The sequence below is a fragment of the Mauremys reevesii genome, linkage group 1 (assembly GCF_016161935.1).
Source record: "Mauremys reevesii isolate NIE-2019 linkage group 1, ASM1616193v1, whole genome shotgun sequence".
Classification (NCBI taxonomy): domain Eukaryota; kingdom Metazoa; phylum Chordata; order Testudines; family Geoemydidae; genus Mauremys; species Mauremys reevesii.
The window spans coordinates 32623022-32648035 of record NC_052623.1 but is presented as its reverse complement, the minus strand read 5'-3'; the positions used below and the strand labels follow the sequence as shown (position 1 = coordinate 32648035).

Sequence of the window (25014 nt, the reverse complement as noted above, 5' to 3'; positions counted from 1 at the left end):
TTGGGGGGCGTGGCAGAAGAGGCGTGCCGATGGAGAACAGGGCAGCGTGGCAGGAGGAGCATTGCCGGAGGAGAGAAGGAGCGAGCGGGGAAGCTGCCCCCTGTGCTGGGCCAGGCAGGGCCACCCGGAATGCTGGGGCTTTAGGGGCTGCAGGGCCCTGGGCTAAGGCAGCTCCTAGAATCGTGGCCATGGGGGTGGTGCTGTGCTGTGCAGAGCCATCTGCACCAAACAAGAGCTGCCTCAGGTAAGTGCTCTGCATCTCCTACCTGCCCCAGCCCTGAGTCTGCTCCTGCACCCCACCCTGAGCACCCTAACTCCCTCCCAGACCCCACCCCCCCACCCTGAGCGCCCTCACAGACCCCACACCCCACCTTGAGTGCCCTCCCACACCGTAAACCTATTCCAGACCTTCAAATCACTGTATCTCAAAATGTTAAACCAAGATTTTCAGAAATAATGAAGCATATTCAATCACATTGCTAGGTTTCAGAGTTGCAGCCATGTTAGTCTGTATTTGCAAAAAGAACAGGAGTACTTGTGGCACCTTAGAGACTAAGGTACCACAAGTACTCCTGTTCTAATCACATTGCTCTCACTAAAGATTAATAAAAAAATGTTTGAGAGAGCAAAAAGGTTTTTTGTACCATTAATAAAATATTTTTTTAAATAGTTTATTTCATCTTTCGCATCCTTTTTTACTTTCTATTTTTGTGTATGTTTTATAATGTACATAATATATTAGTACACTAGTACGTGTGAATATATTTGAGCACGCATCCCCTATATATACATATACATATACACATACACATACACACACACAGGGGATGCGTGCTCGAATTTTTTACTTATAGGGGTGCACGATCAAAAAAGAATAGAGACAGGTTCTCAACATACATATCTTAAAGTAACTTTTCAAAATATTTATATGTATATATTACAGTCAACATGCAATTTCACCAGTTACATTTACAAATCCTGCAACTGCTTAGAATAGTCCTCAGTACTACTCAACACAATTCATAGGACTGAGACAAAAAATGAGGGTTCACTTTTCCATTTGAAGTTTGTATTTATTACACTCCAATTTCTGGAATTGTTTCTAGGTGTTAAAAATTAATTAAAAAGAGATGAAGATACCATGATCTCTACTATTTAATGTACTTCCTATTTTTTTTTAAACTCACTACTACATTTTCCAAAATTCTTGTATGAAAACAATACCCATCTTTTCCCTCTGGTACATCCAAATAGCTTAAAATAATGAAGTATATCCAATACAAGAGTTAAACTTGAAAGTTTCTTACTCTCTGGTTCATTAGGGTGCTGGGATTCCTTTTTTGTCACGTCATCCAATTTTGGTTGAGTCTCATATGCAAAATCTGGCTCCAGGGAGATATCCAAGTCCTCATCTTGAGACCGATCAGAGGGAATTGGCAAAGGCTGTGGCTCTAGGCGCAAAATCATGTCTCCTTTCATTTCTAAATAAAGAAATGAAACCATGTGAAAGTCATATATATTCCATCTGTAATCTAAATAAACACTTTAAATTGCAAAATTAAGACCACCAAACAAGGAGCTCCTCAAGAGTTCCAAAATTCAAAAATCAATCTTACTCCAAAACTTTGTTTCAAAGAAACTAAAAGTTGTTTGAGTTTCTCAACACATCTAATTTACACCTCCTACTACAAAGATTTTTTTTTAATACTGTATGCTGACAGTGGCTCACTTAATCTTTCAAAATAGCTTACTCCTATCTCCACTGTACATATCTTCAAAGGCAAACTCCAGTTCCCTCTGCCAGTCTTCTTTAATTTCCATGCGCCTGTATGCAGGTTCGAACAGCTGTGGTGGCATCTGTGCCACAATCTGTCTTCTGCGTGCCAGGTCCATATTCTGCATCTGTTCAAGCTCTTTCATTAGCCTTTCCCGGTCCTTCAAGTAGCAAAGTAATCAATTAACAGTTTAGCATTCACATCCAGACAGTCTGATATTAGCTACCATGAGATTTGTTTAATGCTTGCTTCATACTGGAATACAAAATTCCTGAGCTTAAATACACACCACCTCTTAAAATATATCAATTTAGAATATCCTACACATTTATTGGCATGAAGAGTCATTAATAGCACTGAAGAATCCACTACAATGTTAAAGATCAGAAAATATACCTGTAGACCAACTTTCCTAAATACAGGAGAACTCCAAGTTTTCTATTTTATAGAACAAAACATTAGGTCCTTGTTAAATTGCTGAGCTGCAAAGGATTTTTTTTTGGATTGGGCTAGTACTCTCCTTGCATTGTCATGATGTATAAAAAGCTCTGAAAGTCTGTTTTAAATATTTTCCTTCTATTTTATAGAATAGAATATCAGCAGTCAATTTTGGTCTTCCCTAATTTTGCTGGATGACTGGTTGGAGTCTTGGAGGAGATTATATACACATCATTAGCTCGCACACTGTACCTGACAGATTGGGGATACTGAATATTTAAGGAAGGCCTCCTTTCTCCAAAATGTTAGTCAAGTTAAATAAGTGTTAAAACAAAAACCAGGGAGTTAGTGACTAAAATCCATTCTTTTCTTAAAAGCTCAAATTTCACTCATCTCTTGTGATATAATTTTTCTAATTCTATAGTTGCCATCAAGACCTTTGTGCCAAACAGAAGCAGAATTGCTTACGTAAAATAAAAAAGGCAGAAAAATGTTTTAAAAAAATCATTTCAGCCTTCTCAAATTATCAAGAAACAAAAGAGAAAAAAATTCCATTTTTCACTGTACTGAGCACTCATCTCCAACTGAAGTCAATAAGAGATGCGCCACTTTCTCCAATTCCCATTGGCTGGGAATGGCAAACCACGACCACAGGGAGCTGAGGGACTCCAGGCCTGCAGACGCGCCCAGTAAACAAAATATCCTGACCTGCCAGCGGCTTACCCTGAAGGGCCGGGACCCACAGTTTTCCAACCCCTGAAATACAGGGTCGGATTATGAAAGGGTCATACAGTTTTTGCTAGTTTTACCTATCCATTTGGGGGGGGGGGGGGGTCGGATTATAAACGAACGGGCTAATGAACAAGTATATACAATAATATGTGATTTAGGCACCCTAGATATAACTTAATTATATCACAAACATAACCCACCACTAGTAAGTTGATTTCAGAAATTAAATCCTTCTCCCCATACAACAGTTTGTCATCTTTAAAGTTCCCCCCATATTCAAACAACTTGGGGGAAAAAAAAGATGAGCCCCACAATGAACTCAAAAAATCAGGGTATTTTGTATCAAGGGAGATGTGCATTCCAAAGTGGTAGGACGATCACTGGAAACACCCAGCCAACAGCGCTTTTTCATTTGTATCAACAGACTCAAGACAAGCAGAGAGGCTTGGGGCTGAACTATGGCAGTATGGGACATGGGCTAGATTGAGAACAAACTCATTTAACTTGTCACTAAAGTTAATTTAAACCTAGGCTTTTGAAGGTAAAGTTTGTGCATTCGTAGTAAAAGGTAGCTGCTGTTTCAGATTACCCCACCTGTAAAGTGAGGATAATTACCCTTCCTCCCAGCTAATATTCTATGGATTAAGTCTGATCAGTCATGCTGCCTCTAAAGAATGCTGGGTTAAAATGTACATAGTCTGCAATCACCTTTACTATCCAGAATTAAAAATCACTCTGCCATCTCCTATAAAACTAGGAAAGGAAGGGAGCAGATTAGCTGAATTCAGAACATATGTTTTAGCTTTAGAACAGCCTAGTTATTCACAGCACTTCTGGGCATTGCTGAGCACTGAGTCATCATTATGAAATAACACAGTTAAATACCTAAATGGGGATGAGAAGGGCTATCAGAATTAGAGTTCAACTTCCAAAGTCAGGAATGTCACTATTACTTAATATAAGGCATAGTTCATTTTTAAATGTTTAAAAAGAACTGTAGTTTGCCTAAAATTAAATGTTTCAATATTCAGTTTTTAATGTTCATTTAGCATTGAAGCAAGAATTAAAATAGGAAGAAATAAAGCTTAAATAAGGCTTTTGTAGAAGTAAAAATGTAAAACATGCCTAAGTAATTATAAACCCTGTGTCCCATAGATTTTCACTCACCCACTTTTGAAAACTTTACCCTTCATTAAAACTTAATCCAGAGTTGAAGAAAATTAGTATAATAGTTTTATGAATATTTTTAAAGGTCACTAAAGGAACCACTACAGTTCTTAAACACTGCGAGAGATGGGGGTTCTGAAATCCTTAAGCTTTGAAACTGCCTAAATTGTACCTGCTATTTGACCACTTTATTGATTTAGACCACTTTAAGCAGTTTATTCACACTGCAGGACTTCAGTTAAAAACCCTTTACATTAAAAGGGCAGCAGTTTTCAAGATCAAGCCAAATAGTTCTGAAGCAAAGAACTTAGAAGCATACCAACAGAGTTTGCAAGCTCAAATTCACACCACTTTTTTTTTTTTAAATCAGTCTCAGGCATTATTTACTATGTATATGTTTGTATGTGTGCAATTTTGGTAACAAAAATAAGTCAATTTAAAAACCAAAATTTACATTCCCAGTTCTTCTGCACTCAATTCAACATTCCCTTTCCAGTGTTTGCAACTCAGGACCTACACCTAACCAAAACCCTTTTTCAAAATACTTGAAAACAATAAATAAAATTTGCTATATCAGGTTTCGCAAAATTTGGGCATTAGCCACAAACCTGAACTATCTGCAGTATTCCTTTAATTTTCAAATCCCTTTCATTTTAATGACTGAGAGAATTGCTTCTTACCTTCTGAACTTTCTGACTGCAGGGCTGAGCAAAATGAGAACAGTTTTCTTTTAAGGATATGCATTTTGAAAACATCCATTATTCCAAGGTCTTTCCTGAAGTCAGCATGTTCTAATTCAAACCAATTAATTTAGAATCCAGCTTACTATTGTTTATTTTTTTAAATTGCTGGTCATTTTGACATTTATGAAGAATTACAGTGTACTATTTCCACTTTGCTTACTTGTGCCAAATGGACCATCTTCAAGGCATGACTTCCTCTCAGATGTGCTTTTTCAAGCTGTTCTCTCCTCTCTCTCTCTCCCTCTTTTTGTAGTTCGTCCAACCGCTTTGCTTCCTCTTCAGCTACTAACCGAGCATCTGGCTGGTAGTCAATTAGTAACAGTTCAAATATCACAAAACTGTGCAGACTCAAAATACAGCTGATAATAAATGAGCAATTCTGTATTCAATTATTCAGCCAAACTACTTTAAAAAGTAGTTATGAATGGCTGTATACAAGTTGTAATGTATACTGCTCTCAACTGAAGCAGCATAAAATTGTTTTCATACTTTTGAAAAAGGCACATGTACATAGTGACATTTTTAATCCTCTCATTTTGAGATGCCAAATTGTTCTAGTTTCAAGTGCTACTGTGGAAAATCCCTTATACAGTGTTTATAGTAGCTTGGCTACACCAAAAAACACCCAGGATTTTTCATTCAATACAAGGTATAATGCTGAATACAGACAGTGTTATACATTTGATTTCATACTAGGCTGCAGATTTTTTTTTTTTAATACAACAGAAAAAACTGAAGTCTTCCCAGATTCATACAGAAAATAAACACATTGTGAGTTTTGCAAAGTAAGAGCCTTCTGAAATCTGGTCACTGAGAGTTGAAAAAAGTTAATGTGAAAACTCATGTCCAGAAAACAAGGATACACAGGCAACAACAAAGGGGTAAACATTTTCAGAGTTTCCCATATGAAACACTGATGCATCTGCCCTTAGCCCTGGTCTACACTGAGGGACGGGGGGGAATCGATCTAAGTCATGCAACTTCAGCTACGTGAATAATGTAGTTGAAGTCGATGTACTTAGATCGACTTACTTTGGAGCCTTCACCCTGGTGAGTCAACTGCTGCTGCTCCCCCGTCGACTCTGCCTGAGCTTCTCGCGGCAGTGGAGTACAGCAGTCGACAGGAGAGCACTCGGGGATCGATTTATTGCGTCTAGATTAGATACGATAAATCAATCCCCACTGGATCGATCGCTGCCCACCAATCTGGCAGGTAGTGTAGACATACCCTCAGTCTTTAGGCTTCAAACATTTAACAATCCTGGGTAATTTTAGGCAAGCAAGCAGTCCCACTGAACATAATGGGACTACTCAAGTAAATATTAGCAGGACTGGGGCCCGAATATATATGCACAATGTACACTGTTACAAGTCTTCACCATTTGAAATCCAAATTAGCTGACATGTCTTCATTTTAATTATGTGATACCAACTCCTAGATTTTAAACAAGTACTGTGAAACTAATATCTGTTGCTGCAGATTTAAAATCCATAGATACAATAATATTGAAATAAGGGAGCATACACCATAGGCATATTTGATATCAGTCACCTGATGGGTGTCCATTTCTCTATCCACATAAGGTTCCAAAAGATGGTGATGAGTAGCAGAAAAATTGTCAGCATTATAGACTTTCACCGTAGGCAGTCTTTTCACTTCAAAGTTCTAAAAAGCAGAAAGTACAAATAATCAGTTACTTTACCAGCCACATAGTTTTCCATTATGAGCTAAATCAGTGTTTCTCAAACTGGGGTCACCACTTGTGTAGGGAAAGCCCTTGGTGGGCCAGGCTGGTCTGTTTACCTGCCCTGTCTGTAGGTCCGGCGAACCACAGCCAGTGGGAGCCACGATCGGCCAGCCGCTTCCAGTAGCTCCCATTGGCCTGGAGCAGTCAACCGCAGCCAGTGGGAGCCGCGATCGGCTGGACCTGTGCATGGGGCAGGTAAACAAACCGGCCCGGCCCACCAGGGGCTTTCCCTACACAAGCGGCGACCCCAGTGTGAGAAACACTGAGCTAAATGGAACATAAATGAATGATTTGCACAGATTTTCAAACTTTACATATATATTAACTAACAAACCACATTCAGCATGAGGCATATCGAGACGGTTTAATGACTGACAGGGTCTAACAGCCCAAGGAAAACTCCTCCCTGCCAACTGTCATTAATCTTAAGGATATGGTTCCAATTTTCAACAGTTTTACCTTAAAAGTGCTTTGTTTTTAATGTACTAATACAGATCCCAATTATAGCAGCTGTCACAATGTAAGACAACCATAACTACACAATATACTTTCAAATAAAAAAGCAAAAATAAAATCTCTCAAATACACTCAACTGCAGACTACGTTTACAAATGCCTAAATGTCTTACGATAGTGTCAGAATTACTAGAAGTTCCGTTCAAGAAAAGACATTCCTTATATTAGCAAATGTCTATGCTGTTCCTACAAAATGTATGCAATTGGGAGGAGGGGAGGGAAACAGGAGAGTTAGCAACACTTAATTGAAACAAATCTTCAAACTTTGTTTCTCAATTTCCCTGGGCTTTTTTAAAATGAGTGCCAAAAGGTTTAAATTGGGTTGGTGTAGAATGTCTGCAGGAGGGGGCCTCAGCCCATGAAAGCAAGGTTTCTCTCCTGCAGGTGTTAGTGGCCCACAGATGGTCTGTGAGAGGATGGGAGTCGTACCCAAGTAAGGTATGATGCACCCAAGTAGGGTATGATGCAAACAAATGCAGCAGAGATGACGGTTGGCCTTTATCCCTATTGAAAACTTCAACATATTCTCCCCATGTCTCATGCATATATACCCTGTACCTCTGCTCCTGCCGTCCTCTGTACTCCCCACCCACACTCATGCCCTACCAGTGTTTTGTCTCCTTCATGTGCATCTACCTCATGTCTCCTTCAGAGGCCCCCATTCCAAGACCAGGGAGCCAGACTTCATGCCACTCCTTCATATACCTTCCCCAGTCCTCTACTTCCATCTCTACACCTTTTTATATATTTTCCCTAATTTCCTATGCCTCTGGCACAGCCCAGCACTTTGAACATCAAGGTGGCCAATATATATTCCACTATAAGCGTTGGCCCTTTAAACTATCTTTTTAACCCCTATCTCCCTTCTATTTGTACCCCCTCACCTCTCCCATCCTCCAAAATCCCCCCCCCCCCCAAAAAGACTTCTCACCAAAGCCAACAAAATAAATGTGGAATTTCTAGGCCAAGTCACTTCTGATAATACAGAATATTATATAGAATAATAAAAATTCAGAAAATAGAGCTAAGTTTTCAAAATACCAATAACTTCAAAGCTGTCTGCTTTTTACTAGGTTTCCCAGAAAAACGTCTACCCCGGGGTAAGATGTAGCATGAAGAATTTCAAGGTGTTTTTGGTTTTGTATTAAGGTGTGGGGAGAGGCTTGGCTAATGGGGAGCCAGTTTCAGCCTTCTCAATAGAATGAGACTACCACCACTCTATTATAAGTATTGAAAACATATGCTTTCTAGTCTAGAAATATTGGTGATGCATCAATAATATAACCCCACTGACAATTTAACCATTTAAAATGTCAAACAATATAAAAATAAGAGTTACAAGAATTATCTGGGACAATAAATGAAAGTAATTTAACACACCCACATAAACTAAAATACTTATAGATAGTAATTATAGCTTTGAAAACAGACAATTCCCATAACTAAACTTAATTAGATAGATTACCTATTGCTAGCCCTATTCCCTACATCTTTAGGAATATAATTAGATATAGTTCTTTTGAAATATTTTAAAATTTAACATTAACTAGTTATTAACAGATTTTAATCAAATCTCCAGTATTTTATGCAAGAGTTGCAAATAATATGTGTTGCAAAGATGAGAAAGTTATGTCACAAGGCTGTAATTTTCCAATTAATGCTACAAAAAAATCTCTTTAGGACGCAAAGACTTTTAGTGGCCTATGTTATTACTGCTCCTGTAGTTAAGAATCTGTCACAGTTTCTATTAGGAGTTTACAAACCAGCCTGAAAAAAATTCACCCTACTCCAGTACACTAATCATAAAGGCAGCAATTTTTTCTGCAATTTAACAAAAAACAAAACATAATTTAAGCTATTTTTAAGAGTGTTGAAATTAAGAAGAGTTTACCAATTTAAAACAATTTGTTGTGCTTCTATAAGAACCATAATTTTTCAAAAGAAAATTTTATGGGCCCCAGCATTGCCCCCTCCCCGTTACTAAGATTTCAATACAGCACTTGTTCAATGTTAATTATGTAAATATTCCCACTGAAGTCAATTGGACTGTGTGTTCACAGTCAAGCATGTGCATAAGTGCTTTGTTGGATCAAGGCCCAAATTATTCACATCTAAAAGCCACTGCCCTGAGAGTAATTTCTTAGGCTTTCATACACTTTACGATAATATACTGTGATCCTTCAATAACAGAAGTGGATATACTGTCAACAGTTATATTAAGTGAACTAACGGTAGGCACAGTTTTGAAAGACTTCTTTCTCTTTCTCTAATATTAAAATGTCTCGTGTTATTTTTCAAACTTAGGCCCCAATTCCACAATAGATAGACCTTTGTGGTGCACAAAAGGCCCACAGCAGACAACGGAACTCCAAGTGGGTGTAACATGTCTGTGCATGCAAAATTTCTGCAGGATCAGGATCTAGTTTTCATTCACTTTTCTACACCACTGGGAAACAAAGGATTCCCGCCTTATGTAAATCCTATTTAAGGGTGGGAAGGCAAATGAGACGCCTCCTCTCCATGGCCTGTCTACCCAAGAAGAAAGACTGCAAAAGCCACCTGAAGGGAAGGCAAGGGAGGAGTCCAGACTGAGACAGGGGTCCAGTCTGAAAAGAAATATAACAAACTGAAGCACAGAAACTTTGCAACCTGCCTAAAACAACATTCAGGGTAAGAAATTACATTGTGTAACCTGTTTTTTAAATATATTGAGCTTAGCTTGCGTACTTTGGTTTATTTGCTCAATAATCTGCTTTGTTCTGTCTGTTATCTCTTATATTCACTTAAAATTCACCTTTTGTAGTTAATAAACTTATTGCTTGTTTATAACACAGTTTATGTAATTTCTAATGGGGTGGAGGGGAAGGCAAGAAGTTGTGTATATCACCCTCCACATTGAGGTAGGGGGCAAATTTCATAAAACCTTTGGGTTTGTACCTCTTAAAAGGAGTGGGCATCAGAGGGCTGGAGCAAGCCCCTACGTCTGAATCTTTCCAGAGTAGATCTCCGTCTCTCTGTGCAGCTGGGTGTGACCCTGCCTGTGTGCTTCGCTGGAAGAAGCTTGTGAGCATAACCCAGCAAGGCCAGGTAAAGGGGACCCAGGCTGGCATAATAGACAGGCTCAGTGATGTCTCAGCACATCAGGAGACATCCTAATGGGCCCAAATCCATCACAAAATTGTTCTAGCATATATTCTGTACTCCACATTCCACAAGCGTAACAAAGAAAATGCGAAAACAGCTGAAGAAGAAAAGCTAACAATCTTAAAGCTCTCAGTTACACATGCAAACCAAAGTATCACATTATTAAATCATTAAAACAGGGGATTGGGGCTGTATATGTATTTTGGGGGAAGAGCATTTAAACTTTCATTGAATTGCCTCAATGGTAATAAAGACTGAAAGAGCTCATTAATCAAGAAAAATCATATTAGTCTCACAAAACAAAACTACCACCACAAACTAAATTAAATATAAAAAAAACCTAATGACAATGAATATGTTTGTGCATAAAATTAATTCTTTAATTTGCCCTTGAATAGTCTTTGGTGAACTACTGCAACTTACAACATGCAAATAATGAATTCAGATGTTATGCTTCTAGAAGACAGAATAAAGCCACAGTAATGCTTGTATTTTACCCTGAAATCATCACCATCCCCACATATTGGATACTCACCTCAAAAGGATGGGGTACAGGTGGTGGCAGGCTTGCAATTTTGGCAGCTCTCTCTTTTTCGACATACATTGCATGCTTACGTGCATTTGTTCGCCTTAGGAAAAAACGAAGAATGGTTGGAAAAAAAAGTGTTCAAACAGGAATACTAGTATTGTCAAAGGTAAACCTAAAAACTTATTTTAATTAATCTTTGTATGTACCCTTATAATAACTCTCAAGGGGTGAGTGAACAAAAGTAATTTGATGAGTGAACAGGCAACTGAAAATAGAAGGCAACGTGAATAATCAATAGCTTGAAATAATGTGTATGGTAAAAAAGTGATCAGAATTGCAGAGTGCACAAGCTTCTGAACAAAATCAACCTCTCTTTTCAAATAAGCTTCCTGAATATCACTGGGTTGCATGTGTCACTTTGGTCAGCCCACTTTAATTTTTCACATGTACACAAACTTACCTATAGTGCCTCATCTCTCCTCTAGTAATACTATCTTCTAACACATTTATTTTTTCACACCTGTTCAAATTTGAGAACATTAAGAAGCATGCCAGCCAGTGAAAAATATGACGGTGGATTTTATGAAGTGGTTATCTGTCCCTCAAGAACTGAACCAAGATCAATTCACTTCATGTGTCACTGAACAGCTGTCAACTACCAAAGTGGGCTGAAACCAGTGATGAGGGTAAAAAGCCCTTCATCGCACTTAGAGCTCATTGAGCCATCTAATTCATTTGACCATTTTATCCCCTTGTTTCTCAAGCTAGAATTCTTACCAAACTCCATAATTTCATCAAGCACTACATGGAATTCCTAAGCTACAAAACGTACCAAACAAGAAGTCTCAAGGTTCCTGCATTTCACTCTTTATACACTAGAATCTGCATTTTAAAGAAAAATAAAATAAATTACCACTATATACCATGTTTGCTCTTTCAACAATTTTTCTTTTTGATTTTTCTGTTCTTTCAGGGCTTCCTTATGTCTCTTCTCTGCTCTTTGTTTCCTTTCCTCTGCTTCCTTTGCCAGAGCCACCAAATCAGGTTCCTTTACAATGAAATGTAATTAATGTTATAATAAACACTTCACTCACATTCTAATTACTTATAATACTATCAACATGACAATTCAAGTGTTACTGCTGACAAATAGCAACTCATATGATAGAAATGCATCATTGTGTTTAATCCTATGCTACAAGAATCTAAATATTATGGATAATCACTTTCCCTTACTCTATTGCCTTCCCTATTTGCTCTTTGCATAGTACTGTACCAATAACAAATTTGCCATGACCTCCCCCTTCCCCCATCATTCACTGGAACAGTTTGAAAAGCTTAGCTTCCCTCTGCATCCACCCACTGACTGCTAACTTCATCTATTGGAAGCAAGAAGAATTTTTCAAAATACCAATTTCATACCAAAGTGATACTAGCATTTCAAGGAACCATTACCACAATTTATCAACAGTGCAATATTTTAGCAAAAGCTCCTTACAATGCCACATCCTTTTTGTACCTCCTTTTCACTGTTGCCAATTCCTAGGATACATCAACAGTAACTCTATCCTTTGTAATTAGTTGCCTCCTCTACAGCACATATACAACTCTACAGCACATTCCATCCTAGGATATTAAAACAGTTCTGTAATAATTAAGTCTCAACACTAGGTGAAGTAGCATAATCCCCTTTTTATAGATGGAGAAACTGAGGCAGGGGTTAAGTGACTTACTAAAGGTCATGCAGGAAATCTGTAGCAGAGCTAGGCCTCCTGACTTCTAGGGTAGGTCTACACAGCAACTAGACATTTGCAGCTGGCCTGTGCTCACTGGGCTCGGGCTGTTTGAGCCCACAAGTCTACATAGCAATTGAACAGCCCAACAGCCCAAGCCCCGCAGCCTGATTTGGCTGGCACAGGCTAGCCATGGTGTGTAGTTGCTATTTAGACATGCAATTCATGCACAGAGCTAGGGGCATGACAATCCGTCCTCTCTACAAACCTGATCCGAAGTCCACAGAAGTCATTGGAGAGATTTTCCTTTATTTCAATGAGCTCTGAATCTGGTCCAGTGTAAGTCAGAAGAAAAACAATCAAGTTTTTGTGCAAACAGTTACAACCACTGAAGGGACTGTGACAAGACCCCAGTGCAGAAAGCCCAGATAAAGTCCTCTGCAGCCCATAACAGAAGTTATGGTGGTGGGCTCTGCACAGGATTTTTGTAAAGATGTTTATGTATATTCACATGTATGTTTAAGACAAGATGTGATAATGTATAAATATAAAACAGTTTTTTGGGTATGTGTCTGGGATAACTATTTACACAAGTAAACAAGTCATCCCAAACGCATACCAATAAAACTTTTATACTCTCAGACACCATCATGTATTTTGTTTATGTCAAGTTTTAAACATCTTTCTTCTGAAGTTTGCCTAAAAGATTACATTTCTGAATCAGACCAGTTGTCCATCCTATCTGACCGTGACCTGTACCAGAGTTTCTCGTGACTTCCTAGAGGAAGTCACGAGAACCTCTGTACGCCATAACCCACCAATAAGAGAAGCTTCTTCCTAAAACGTATCAATTATGGCTGTTTTGCATTCTGAGGCCTGAAGACTTTCATCCTTCATAAAGCAATGCAAATGTAAATAAATACCAATAAAAAACTTTTGTAGTACCACACACCATGCCTTGTCTCATGGTACATGTTTGTGTATAAAGGTATGTGTCAATATTTTTATATAACTTCAGGCATTATAAGTGCAAGGTCAGAAGCGTCACAGAAATTTGTAAGCCATAATCTTTATAATTTTAGTTCAGTAAATACTTTCTGATAGCCTTGACTATGATACAATATCAAATGACTTGTTTACTTACATTTTCCTTTGCCTGTCTGTGTCCCTCTCCCACAGCTCTTAAACTTGATAGATAAAATTTTTCCAAGGCTTTAATCTTCTGATTTTGTGCTTTCCACCACTCTGCTTTCAGTTTCTCTGCCAACTGATGTAGCTGCTCATCTCTCCTCTGCTTCACTTCTTGTCTTATCTGCACGGCAATGTACCTCTCCTGCTCTCTAACCTGAGCAAGTAAATTACATTTTATTAGTGACTTACCGGAGTTTATTTTTGTAGCAGACCCTTAACCAACTTGCTAGTGACTCTTTCAGTCTCATCCACCTTACTGACTACTCAGATCAACCTAATTGGGTTCTGAGCATATCTATGTTGCCATTTTCTCCCTTTTCCAAACTAAAAAGCTTATTTATTTAAGATTATTCATAATGAGCTACAGTTGACAACCATTAACATTTAATATCCTTCTCTCTATACAAGACAAAAGTCACCTGTCAGAGAGAGTTAAGAGGCTAGCAAACAAGTCTTGCATGTTGTTAGAACATACCCCTGCCAAATCAGCGAGTGCTGCTGAATGAAAGATTTACTAGTGGTAGAAAGTCTCTGCCCAAAAGACCACACAATCTAAACAGAGAACGTACAAGGATGTAGGAAATGCGGCATTTTTTTCCAGAAAGTTACGAGGGTGGAAAGGCAATTAGAAGCCAGGCTGTGAAGAACTTTCAAGGCAAGGTGCTTACATTTCCTCTGTACCAGGAGGAGCCAATAATGGCATTAAAAGAGGGGCCAGACACAGCAGTAGCTAAAGTAGACAATTTACTGGCAGCATTTTGGATAGATTGAAGGAAAACAAAATGAGACTCCATAAAACCAATGAGAGGAAGGTTGCAGTAGATGAGGGATGAAATAAGAGTAAGAGAGCAGTAGATATGGAGAGAAAGAGATAGATTTTAAATATGTTACCTAGGAAAAAATTACAGGACTTATCAGCCACATGGATGCAGAGAGAGGGGAGAAGAGTTCAATTTTATATTAAGGCACCAAGCTGTGGTACATGGAGAATTTCCCCAAAGGTGACCAAGGAGAAAAGGAAAGTTTAAGTGGAAAAGTTCAGTTTTAATCATGTTTAGTTTGATTTGGCAGTGGATTGTCTAGAAGGCATGTCTAAAAGGCAATCAGGAATGAGAGTCTGTATGGAAGTGATACCTCAAGAGTAGAGAGACATATCCAAGTGGTAATTGTCAACATAGATTGGTGGTAGTTGAAGAGAAACATTCAGATGTGATTGTTCAGGAGTAAGGTGTAGAGGAAGGAAAGGAGCAAGGACAGAGCCCCATGGGGCCTGGGCAAAGAGCAGTGAAGACAGAAGCCACCACAAAGGGTACAATGAATTGACAATGAAAGCATTTCACAAACTTACTCTGCAAAACACAACACAGTATGTTACCAAACTGCAAATTTTGCTGTGTGACAGTACCGTTTAAAGAAGTGTATTCCTAAACTGTAGATGTTCTTTTCTTCAACCATCTAAATGAAAACTACTGTTGATAATGCAGACATACCTGCTGAAGCCTTAGTCTTCGTCGTCTTTCATATTCTTCTTTCAAAAGTAACGTTTCTTCGTTAGGACTAAGCCTCAGTCTCCCACCTTTTGCCACTTTTCTTTTCATCTTTGCATACATTGAATATTTGACTTCTGTATCAAAACAACACTATATTTAAAAATACTTACAGGAAATCAAAAATCTCAGCACAATCCTAAAAATCTATAAAGATATTCATGCTCATTGCACACTTCACCAAAAAACTCAGTGGCATTAAGCATAAGTCTTTGCTACAAGCTTACAATCAAATGCATTTATCACTTAGCCACTAAACCGGCAATGAGCTCTGCATGGACAACTCCTCCATTCACATGGCAATCACTGAGCAATTGGGGCCTCAAAAAGCATGCATGCCACAACTCCACTCAATTTATGAAACTGATATCAATAAAAGGTCATTGTACTGGGTTATTTGGACTGAAACAGTCTGAGACCTCCTGCTGTGGAAGAATATTTCAAAGGGTGGATGGACTAAATGGCATCATGGCCTTACCTCCTCCTCATGCAGACCACCTTACCCACTCTTTCACAATTACCTCATATCCTTGTACCAACTACAGCAATTACTTACAAGAAAAAGTAATATTACAAACAAAAGTATTTTAAACTGTTTTTTTAATGTAATTCAGCAGCTGGAAACAAAGAGTGAGGATTATATGACCTGTAAATTCTCCACAGACCAGATGGGGAATCTCTACCATATGAAGCTGTGATCCAGATCAACAATAGTCTGCTTGTAAAAATGACTAGAAAATAACCAGTTTCTCAGTGACCTTTTAACTACAATTTTTTTTTAAATGTTCTACTGGTATCTGTCCCTTATCAATACTAACAAATTATGAATCAAAAGTTTGACATAGGCAGTGAGTAGAAAAACCACAGAAAAAAAGAGTGACACATTTTATTTCCTACTGCAGTGGTCGGCAACCTTTCAGAAGTGGTGTGTGAGTCTTCATTTATTCACTGTAATTTAAGGTTTCACGTGCCAGTAATACATTTAAACGGTTTTAGGTCTCTGATTCTGAGGCCTGCATTGTGCAGGAGGTCAGACTAGATGATCATAATGGTCCCTTCTGACCTTAAAGTCTATGAGTCTTTCTATATGTCTATAACATATAATTAAACTATTGTTGTATGTAAAGTAAATAAGGGTTGTAAAATGTTTAAGAGGCTTATTTAAAATTTATTTTAATTAAAATGCAGAGCTCCCTGGACCAGAGCAGCGTGAGTGCCACTGAAAATCAGCTCGCATGATGCCTTTGGCACGCGTGCCATAGGTTGCCTACCCCTATGCAAAAACTGAAGAACTGAAATTTCAGGAACAAAGAATAAACATATACTAAATCGGTAAAGCAGAAGCCACTTCTAAATGTTTGATATTTCAGATTTTGGTAAAATGTAGTGCAAGGAGTTAGTGTAAGAAGTAGAACTCTGCATTGTAGGCATCACTGGAGAAACCAACCACTCACTATAATGAGGGAAGGTAACAGATGCAAGCAGGCATGCACACCAACCACTCCTATTTAGGAGGGGCAGTTTCTAGTGTTCTTCTCTTACCATTTCCCCACACAAGCCCTCTAAAACCCGACTTCATTGTCTTTTCCACAACAGCCCAGTTTACATTGGCCACGGGTATCTACCCACGTGGTCTGTCTACATTGGCCTTTTTGACCCTGAGGTCACTAGCTGACCCTCAGTGCAGGGTAGTTAGTGCACGTGGGAAGACATGGGAGGGGGGCACTCCCCAAATATTTGTTCCAGGCTAGCAGCGTTTGTGCTTTACCCCATGGCTCAGCCTGCACCCCCGTCTCCGGCTTTTCTCAGGATGGGGCCCCAAGCACACGGAGGGTTGCGGAGGGATTAGTGTCTCTGCAGAATTACCCCGCCTCCCCTTCAAGGGGTTCGCAGATGGGGCAGCTGTCCCCCTAAAAACGGGGTGCCCAGAACAGCGGGGTCCCGGCCGCCACCTGAGGCCCGGGAACACACCAAGTCTACAGCGAGGCAGGCCGGGAATGCCAGGGGCCTCCCGCTGCCAGCCACCTCCCTCCCTTTCCCCAGCGGCGCGTATTGCTGCGGGGGGGGGGGGCGACCCAAGCCGAACACAACACCCGGCACCCCCGCTGCTGCCGCCGCCGCCGCAACAGCAGCTCGGGAGCGGGGCGAATCTGCCGGGAGCCGGCACGCGCCGCTCTCTCAACAAAGGCTCCCCCATAACCCTGCTGGTTACTGACCTGCCCGCGCCCGGCTTCCGTCGTTTCAAACGGCTCCTTCCGGTCACCGGGTAGGGAGCCCACGTCGTCACATCCGCTGCCGTTCGAACCGCCCGCCAATGGCTAAGAGAGCAGCGCGAAGCCCCCCCCTCAGCGGCCTAGGACATGAACCTACATTACGCATGCGCGGGGGACGCTCAGGCGCTGGTTCCGCTCACGTGCCAATCAGAAGATTTTTTTTTTTTGGACGGCTGGTGACCAGGGGAATAAGTCCCGCCCCTGGGGTAGCATCATGGCTCCTGTTGGCCAATGGTAGCTAAGAAGGGCGGTGACTGGCCGGTGTAGTCGAGAAACTTCTTCAGCGGGGGGAAAGCGCGGCGTTGGCGCCAATGTGAAAGGCGGCGGGGCGGGGGACGGTTGGGCTGTTACAGAGCCGGGGGCCAGGCTGGGCTAGGGGCGCGTGGCTGAGACTGGGCTGCGCTTTGCGGGGCGCTGGACGCGCTAAGGGAGAATTCTGACTCCAGGCTTGAAAACGGAGGCGCTCGCAGGGGGGAAGGGGCCGGGCAGAGTTAAGGAAAATAAATGTGTGGCTGTGCCAGAGCTAGGCCAGAAACAAGGGGCGGAAAGGCAGTTCTAATGCGATCGTTAGTCGAGGAAGGCTGTGAAGAGAGAGGCTAGAAAGAGGGTTACCATATGTCCTGGCTTTCCAGAAGATTGCTTCTTTTCACAGCTTGGTCCTCATGCTTTTTCCAAATAATAGGAAATAGGCAGAGCCAATGCTGTAGCTCAGAAAGAGCCCCGTTTAGTCTCTTCCCAGCAGGGTCCCGGGGTCAATAGAGCCCTGCGCAGGTACAACATTTATACCTGTGGATGTGGATATCTGTGGTTATAGATCAGTATCCATGGAGCTGCAGGGCTCCACCAGGAATCACAATGGCAAAAGCAGCAGCCTGGGGGGTAGGGGAGGAACTGCTGCTGCTGCTGCTGCTGCCAGGACTTGACACCAGCAGCTTCTCCAGTGTAGCTGTACCACTCCTAACCCTGCCCACTGGGGCAGGCACCAGGCTTACCGGCAGCTGTCCCTGGCTGCACTAGTGCAGTGGGCAGGGCTGAGCATAGAATAAATAATACTATACCAGGGCTTATTGTAGAAGGCCAAGGAATAAAAAACTCTAATGAAGAAAAACGGGAGCCTTAGCAGAAATATTCTACAATGTTACTAATGGTGAAAATTAGAGTATCGAAATCTGGGGGGGACTGAGGTGAGATCATTAAAGAGAATCATGAGAACTAGAAAAGATCATCTTCCTCCCATGTGATTGTGACATTTCCCTCTCATGTTATCTGGACCGGTGATCTGCTAGGTCACTCCAATCTTTGACTCTAGGAGCCAGCTTTACCCTGCTCTGCTGTGCATGGTCTCTGGCATGTAAACTGTTCCTTGAATTGTGCAACTGAATGACACTAGCCAATATCTCCAGTCCGAGACACATCCCTAGGAACCTCTATCTTGCAGTATCCAGATATGCCCACTAGACAGTGCAAGTTATGAGTTTATTAATTTAATATGTACCAGGCTTATTATCCCAAGGGGAGACTCTCACATGCTTCAAACCAAACACACTGCTTCCGGTAGAATAAACAAACAGATTATAAAGATAGATTTTAAGTGATTATAAGTCAAAGCACAAGAAGTCAGATTTGGTCAAATGAAACAAAAGCAAAACATATTCTAAGCTTCAAACAAGACTTGCTGCTTACGGGCCAATTGCCCTTGCACCATGTATGGGTAAAGCCATGGAAAGAATGAAAGATTAACAACATATATAAAGAGAAATGTACTTACAGAGAATATACAAAGTGGGTTCAGGAGAGGAAGGAGTATAGCTGATTATATAGTAGACTTCAGAAAAACACAAAAAAATTATGAGAAATAAGTAGCTTTCCTAGATATTGAAAAAGCATCAGATGTATTCTGGAGAGAGGGCTTATTGCATAAAATAGCATCCATGGACATAAAGAAGAATATATAGGTAAAGGATTTCTTAAGTAAAAACTATGCAGATTAAAGTAGGGAAAGCCTACTCTCTCTCTCTCTCTCTCTAAAATCACAAACGATACTCCACGGGGGAGTGTAATTAACCCTACTTTATTCAACATGATAAACAACCTCCAAAAAAGAATGAGTGCAGGAATAGGTATTTCCTTGTTTGCAGATACCACACCATAAAAACAGGAACCAGGAAATAGCTAAGAAGAGAATAATGAAGCTCTTAGAAAAAGGGGGTGTTACCAGATCTGCCCATTACTTTGGTGTATGCTCATTTATTAGGGTTACTCTTCTATGGGGGAGGGGTGTTCTGTAATTCTATACATGTACTGCTTGTGTCCCATGTGTTTTCATTTGGAGCTCTACTGCTTTATGCAAGTCTCCTCCCAATGGAGCTATCCTGCAGGACCTAGATTCCCCAGGGCTGGGGGATTAACACACATTAACAGAGCATTAACAGAGCAAGTCTGAGCTGACCCCTTATATGTCCCTGGACTCAGTGGGTGGGGTCAAGCAGCACTTTCAAGCTGCCACCCTTATGTGCCAAAGGTACCACGCTGGAATAGAGTAAGACTGAGCAGGCTGGGTCAAACAGCTCTTCCAGGCTGTCACCCTTATATGTCCTGGTACTCAGCGGACTGGGTCAAGCAGCATTTTCAAGCTGCCACCCTTAGACTCAGTAGTCTGGCTTGAGCAGCACTTCCAAGCTGCCACCCTCGGATGTCACAGGTTCAGCACGTCCATATCCCCACTTTCACATCACAATTGTACGGGTAGTAAACCACTTGATGAGCAAACCCCACAGTATTTTTGGGCGCTACAGGGATCTTTAGCTTAGGTAAAAGAAGCGTTGCTGCAGAGTAAATGTGAAGCTAAAAAACACAAAAGAGTAAAGTTCGGAGAGAGAGAGAGAGAACCAGCTTAACCATAAAAGTTGTTATTTACTGAATAATAGTGATAACTACACAAGGAGGGCTGAACCAACATACCAGTTACATTATTAAAGGTTAATACCTGAGATAGAAAAGAAAACAGAGAAAGAGAGAAGGATCTCACTGCTCCCTGAAGCTTGAATTGGTCAGGGTTCCCAGGTGATGATGGTAGCTCAGAGTCCTGAGTGCTGCAAACTGGCAGAGCCCCCAGCACGATCAGTCAGGAGAAGATGAAATCCCAGTGGAACTGATGCAGAGTTTGGGTCCATGCCTCAGAACACTTATTTGGGGGTTTTGTAGAGAAAATGCAAGATTTCAAGGGAGAACACTAGATTTGTTTATGGGTAAACTGATGACTCAAGGGTTTTCTTTAGGCTAGACAATAGGCGCTGATCAGTCTTGGTTATGGGTGGTTTTTTCTTCCAGGGAGCTCACAATGCAAGTAGGCTGCTTCAGTATTTTGGATATTGGTCTGATAACTGCTGAGCTGGGTGTGTGCAGGTGTAGGTTCATTAACACCTGAAGCAGAGATCCCCCATGATGCAGTGCTTCTCCGCTTTTCTGGTCCCAGGGTTCAGTGCGGTTCTCTGTTTTCCATTCTGTGTGCTAATGGAGATGACTTAATCTTGTCACACTTGTCAGGAGGGGTCTAGCTGTGTCTCACAATGCCCTTCACTGCTCTCTACAAGCCTTTTCTCTGATCGGTTTTGGCTCAAGTAGAGACTGGCGGAGAGTGTCTTTCATGAGTCAGACAGGCTAGATACTGTGCCATGGTTCCCCAAAAACACATAGCTGACTGGTATAATGGGGAATTGGGAAACGTGGGGCTTTAAATTTTGAGTTTACAAAATTAAAGGATTGATATTCACTAAAAAAAAATATTCTATAGGGACAGAAAATAGGTGTAGGTAAAAGCTACACATTCCTGGCTGTGATAGTTGATAGCAAACTAACATGGAAGGACCACATTGATTTTTACCTTCACATTTATCTACAGTATTTTCAATCTATTTAAAAAGTATTTCTGGAACCACCGGCGGTGCAGATAAGAGCAATGCAGAGTAGAGTGCTAGTGATAGAATGTAGACACAAGAAGTGTTTCATCTTGCTCCTTAACTGTAATTTTAGAGAAAATGAAAGTTACTTGTCAAGTGTCTAAATTCCTGACAGAAGCAAGAGATGTTATGTATGGGGTGCAACTAGGATTGTCTGAGGATGATGTCAAAAATATTGTTGGCTAAACAACTACTTAATAGGAAGGAGGGAGGAAAACCAGCCACTTATGGCTGTATGGATAATACTTAAAGGTGGGCCACTTCCAGATAGGATGAAAATGGGCTGTCAATCTTTGAGTTAAACTCTATATTCCTCTCCCTGTGAGATGCTATAATTGTCAAAGGTTTGGGCATGAAGTAGCCATTTGTAAGGGAACAATGAGGTGCAGTAAATGTAGAGGAAATCACTCACATGAGAAATGTATGGAAGGAACAACCAAAATGCAGTAATTATGGGGGAAAAAAGCACAGTGCAGCATATAAAGGATGTACAGTAGCAGAATGAGCTAGAAAATACCAAAAATGTAAATTATTCATAAAATACACGTGGAGGCCACCAAAAAGTATCCACTGCAGGAAACAGAAAAAGCAAAATACACAAGTAAGAGAAGATGTACAGGGGCAGCAGAACACATCTCTGATCAAAGAGGAGAATGAGAGGAACAGGAGACAATGTATTGCTTGTAGGGAAAGAAGTTTATAATGTTCATTATAGAAGTAATCAGCTGCTTCTTGCAGATGCGAAAAACGTAAAAGGATTAAAATCCTAGCAAACGCAGCAGAAGACTATCTAAAGATCATATAATCATAGGACTGGAAGGGACCTCAAGAGGTCTTCTAGTCCAGTCCGCTGCACTCAAGGTAGGACTAAGTATTATTTAGACCATTCCTCACAGGTGTTTGTCTAACCTGCTCTTTATAATCTCCAATGACTAGACAATTTATTCCTGTGCTTAACTATCCTGACAGGAAGTTTTTCCTAATGTCCATGCCAAACTGCCCTTGTTGAAATGTAAGCCCATTGCTTCTTGTCCTAGCTTCAGAGGTTAAGAAGAACAATTTCTCTCCCTCCTCCTTGTAACAACCTATTATGTACTTGAAAACTGCTATCAGGTCTCCTCTCAGTCTTCTCTTCTCCAAACTAAACAAACCCAATTTTTTCAATCTTCTCTCATAGGTCATGTGTTTTAGACCTTTAATAATTTTTGTTTCTCTTCTCTGTACTTTCTTCAATTTGTCCACATATTTCCTGAAATGTGGTGCCTAGAACTGGACATAGTACTCCAGTTGAGGCCATATCACTGTGGAGCAGAGTGGAAGAATTACTTCTCATGTCTTGTATAGAACACTCCTGTTAATACATCCCAGAATGATGGTTGGGTTTTTTGTAATACTGTTACACTGTTGACTCATATTTATCTTGTAATCCACTACGACCCCAAGATCACTTTCTGCAGTACTCTTTTCTAGACAGTCATTTCCCATTTTGTATGTGTCAACTGAGTGTTCCGTCTTAAGTGGAGTACTTTGCATTTGTCCTTATTGAATTTCATCCTATTTACTTCAGACCATTTCTCCAGATCATTTTGAATTTTTATCATCCACAGCACTTGCAACCCCTCCCAGCTTGGTATCATCTGCAGACTTTATAACTGTACTTTCTATGCCATTATCTAAATCATTGATGAAGATATTGAACAGAACCAGCCCCAGAACTGATCCCCATGGGACCCCAGATGATATGCCCTTCCAAGTTGACTGTGAACCACTGATAACTACTGTTTGGGAATGGTTTTCCAATCAGTTATGCACTCATCTTGTAGTAGCTCCATCTAGGTTGTATTTCCATAGTTTGCTTATGAGAAGGTAATGCAAGACCTTATAAAGCCTTATAAAGTCAAGATATATCACCTCTACTGCTTCCCCATGCTGACTGTTACTTTTCACTTTAACTTCTAGGGGTTTGCAAATTGATTATTTCCTCCATTAGCTTTCCAGATACTGAAGTTAAGTTGACTGGTCTGTAATTTTCTGGGTTGTCCTTATTCCACTTTTTATAGATTCTATATTTGGCCTTTTCCAGTCCTCTGGAATCTTTCCTGTCTTCCATGGCTTTTTGAAGATCATTGCTAATGGCTCAGATATCTTCTCAATCAGATCCTTGAATATTCTAGAATGTATTTCATCAGACCGTGGTGACTTGAAAACGTCTAACTTGTCTAAGTAATTTTTAACTTGTTTTTGCCCAGTTTTAACCTCTGATCCTACCTCATTTTCACTGGCATTCACTATGTCGAATCACTACTAATCTTTTTCGTGAAAACTGAAACAGAAAAGTTATTTAGTACTTCTGTTATGTTTACTTTTTAGAGTTTCAGATAATTGAAGATCTCCTGGTTAAGGTAGACAACTTCTTGATAAATCACATTCACAATTTTAAATGAAAGCAATAATACATCTTAAATAACATGGTCTTAATGATCCTTAACTGGAATACACATATTTTAATAATGCATGGACAGAAATTTAAGAAAGCCATCTTTGAAATGGCGGAAAAGAGCCTGAGAATAGTTGGCTAATAAATATGCTTTTTGTTCAGTCTACCAGGCTATGATATATTCCTGCAGGATTGAGGAACTACAGAGGTTGGGGGAGTCTGTATATTTAGAAAAGAGAGACTTAATTTCTGCACATCCATTTCAACAAAGCTAAGTTTTGAATATAACGCTATTGAGATTCCTATGCAGAACAAAAACACTTGTATACAGACTTATAATTAAGGCTAAGATTTTGTAACGGATTTCTTAGTAAAAGTCAGACAGGTCATGGGCAATAAAGAAAAATTCACAGAAGCCCACGACCTGTCCTTGACTTTTACTAAAAATATCCATGACAAAATGGGGAACCGCTGGGCAGCTGTGGGGGCAGGGGCTCGGAGGTCCAGGATCCCCCTCTGCCTGTGTCTGGGAACTGCAGAGTCCCCTGCTGCCCAAGGTGGAGGGGAGCTGCAAGGTCCACCCTGTTGTAGATCGGAGCCCCCCCATGGTAGCTTGGAACCCCCCCATGGCCACCCCACTGCCCGTGGTGGCTGGAGTTCTGGGGTGCCCCTACCATCCGGAAGGAACAGGAGCTGCAGGAGTTCCACTGCAGCCCCGCAGTGGCAGCAGCAGGCAGTTGGAGCAGCGGGGGTCCCCCTGCTGCCCACAGCTGTCCATGACTTCCATGACCTCTGTGACAAAGTTTTAGCCTTACTTATAATGTTTACGTTCTATGTAAAAATGGGGGGGTGAGTAGAACTAGAAAAATAAATACAGTCAAAAACCCATTTATAATTTGTGGAGACTTTAATAGTCATTATGAGCTATGGCGTACTAAGAAAGGTGGCCGAAATAGTAAACGCTTAGTACAATTTATTGATATGCATAACCGAATATTGAATACAATATCATCTACTAAATTTAATTCAGCAGAGAAATCCTTTTCTGTTTTGGATCTGGGAATTGCAACAATTACTATAGTT

At 40.5% G+C, this 25014-nt stretch overlaps 1 protein-coding gene across 7 annotated transcripts in view; it reads right to left on the bottom strand.

The window, feature by feature from the left end:
- Positions 1 to 17599, bottom strand: part of CEP295 (centrosomal protein 295) — a 55579-nt gene extending 37980 nt beyond the window's left edge. For all 7 annotated transcript variants that reach the window (XR_005586255.1, XM_039495077.1, XM_039495085.1 and 4 more), the window contains exons 1-9: positions 17479 to 17599; positions 15206 to 15339; positions 13669 to 13869; positions 11715 to 11839; positions 10798 to 10891; positions 6408 to 6521; positions 5016 to 5156; positions 1752 to 1935; positions 1308 to 1481 (exon numbers count right to left, since the gene is read on the bottom strand). Coding sequence is in view for 6 of the 7 variants with exons in the window: in XM_039495077.1 (XP_039351011.1) it covers positions 1308 to 1481; positions 1752 to 1935; positions 5016 to 5156; positions 6408 to 6521; positions 10798 to 10891; positions 11715 to 11839; positions 13669 to 13869; positions 15206 to 15325 (1153 nt within the window). In the remaining variant the exon portion in view is untranslated. The remainder of the gene's footprint in view (positions 1 to 1307; positions 1482 to 1751; positions 1936 to 5015; positions 5157 to 6407; positions 6522 to 10797; positions 10892 to 11714; positions 11840 to 13668; positions 13870 to 15205; positions 15340 to 17478) is intronic.
- Positions 17600 to 25014: the final 7415 nt, after the last annotated feature.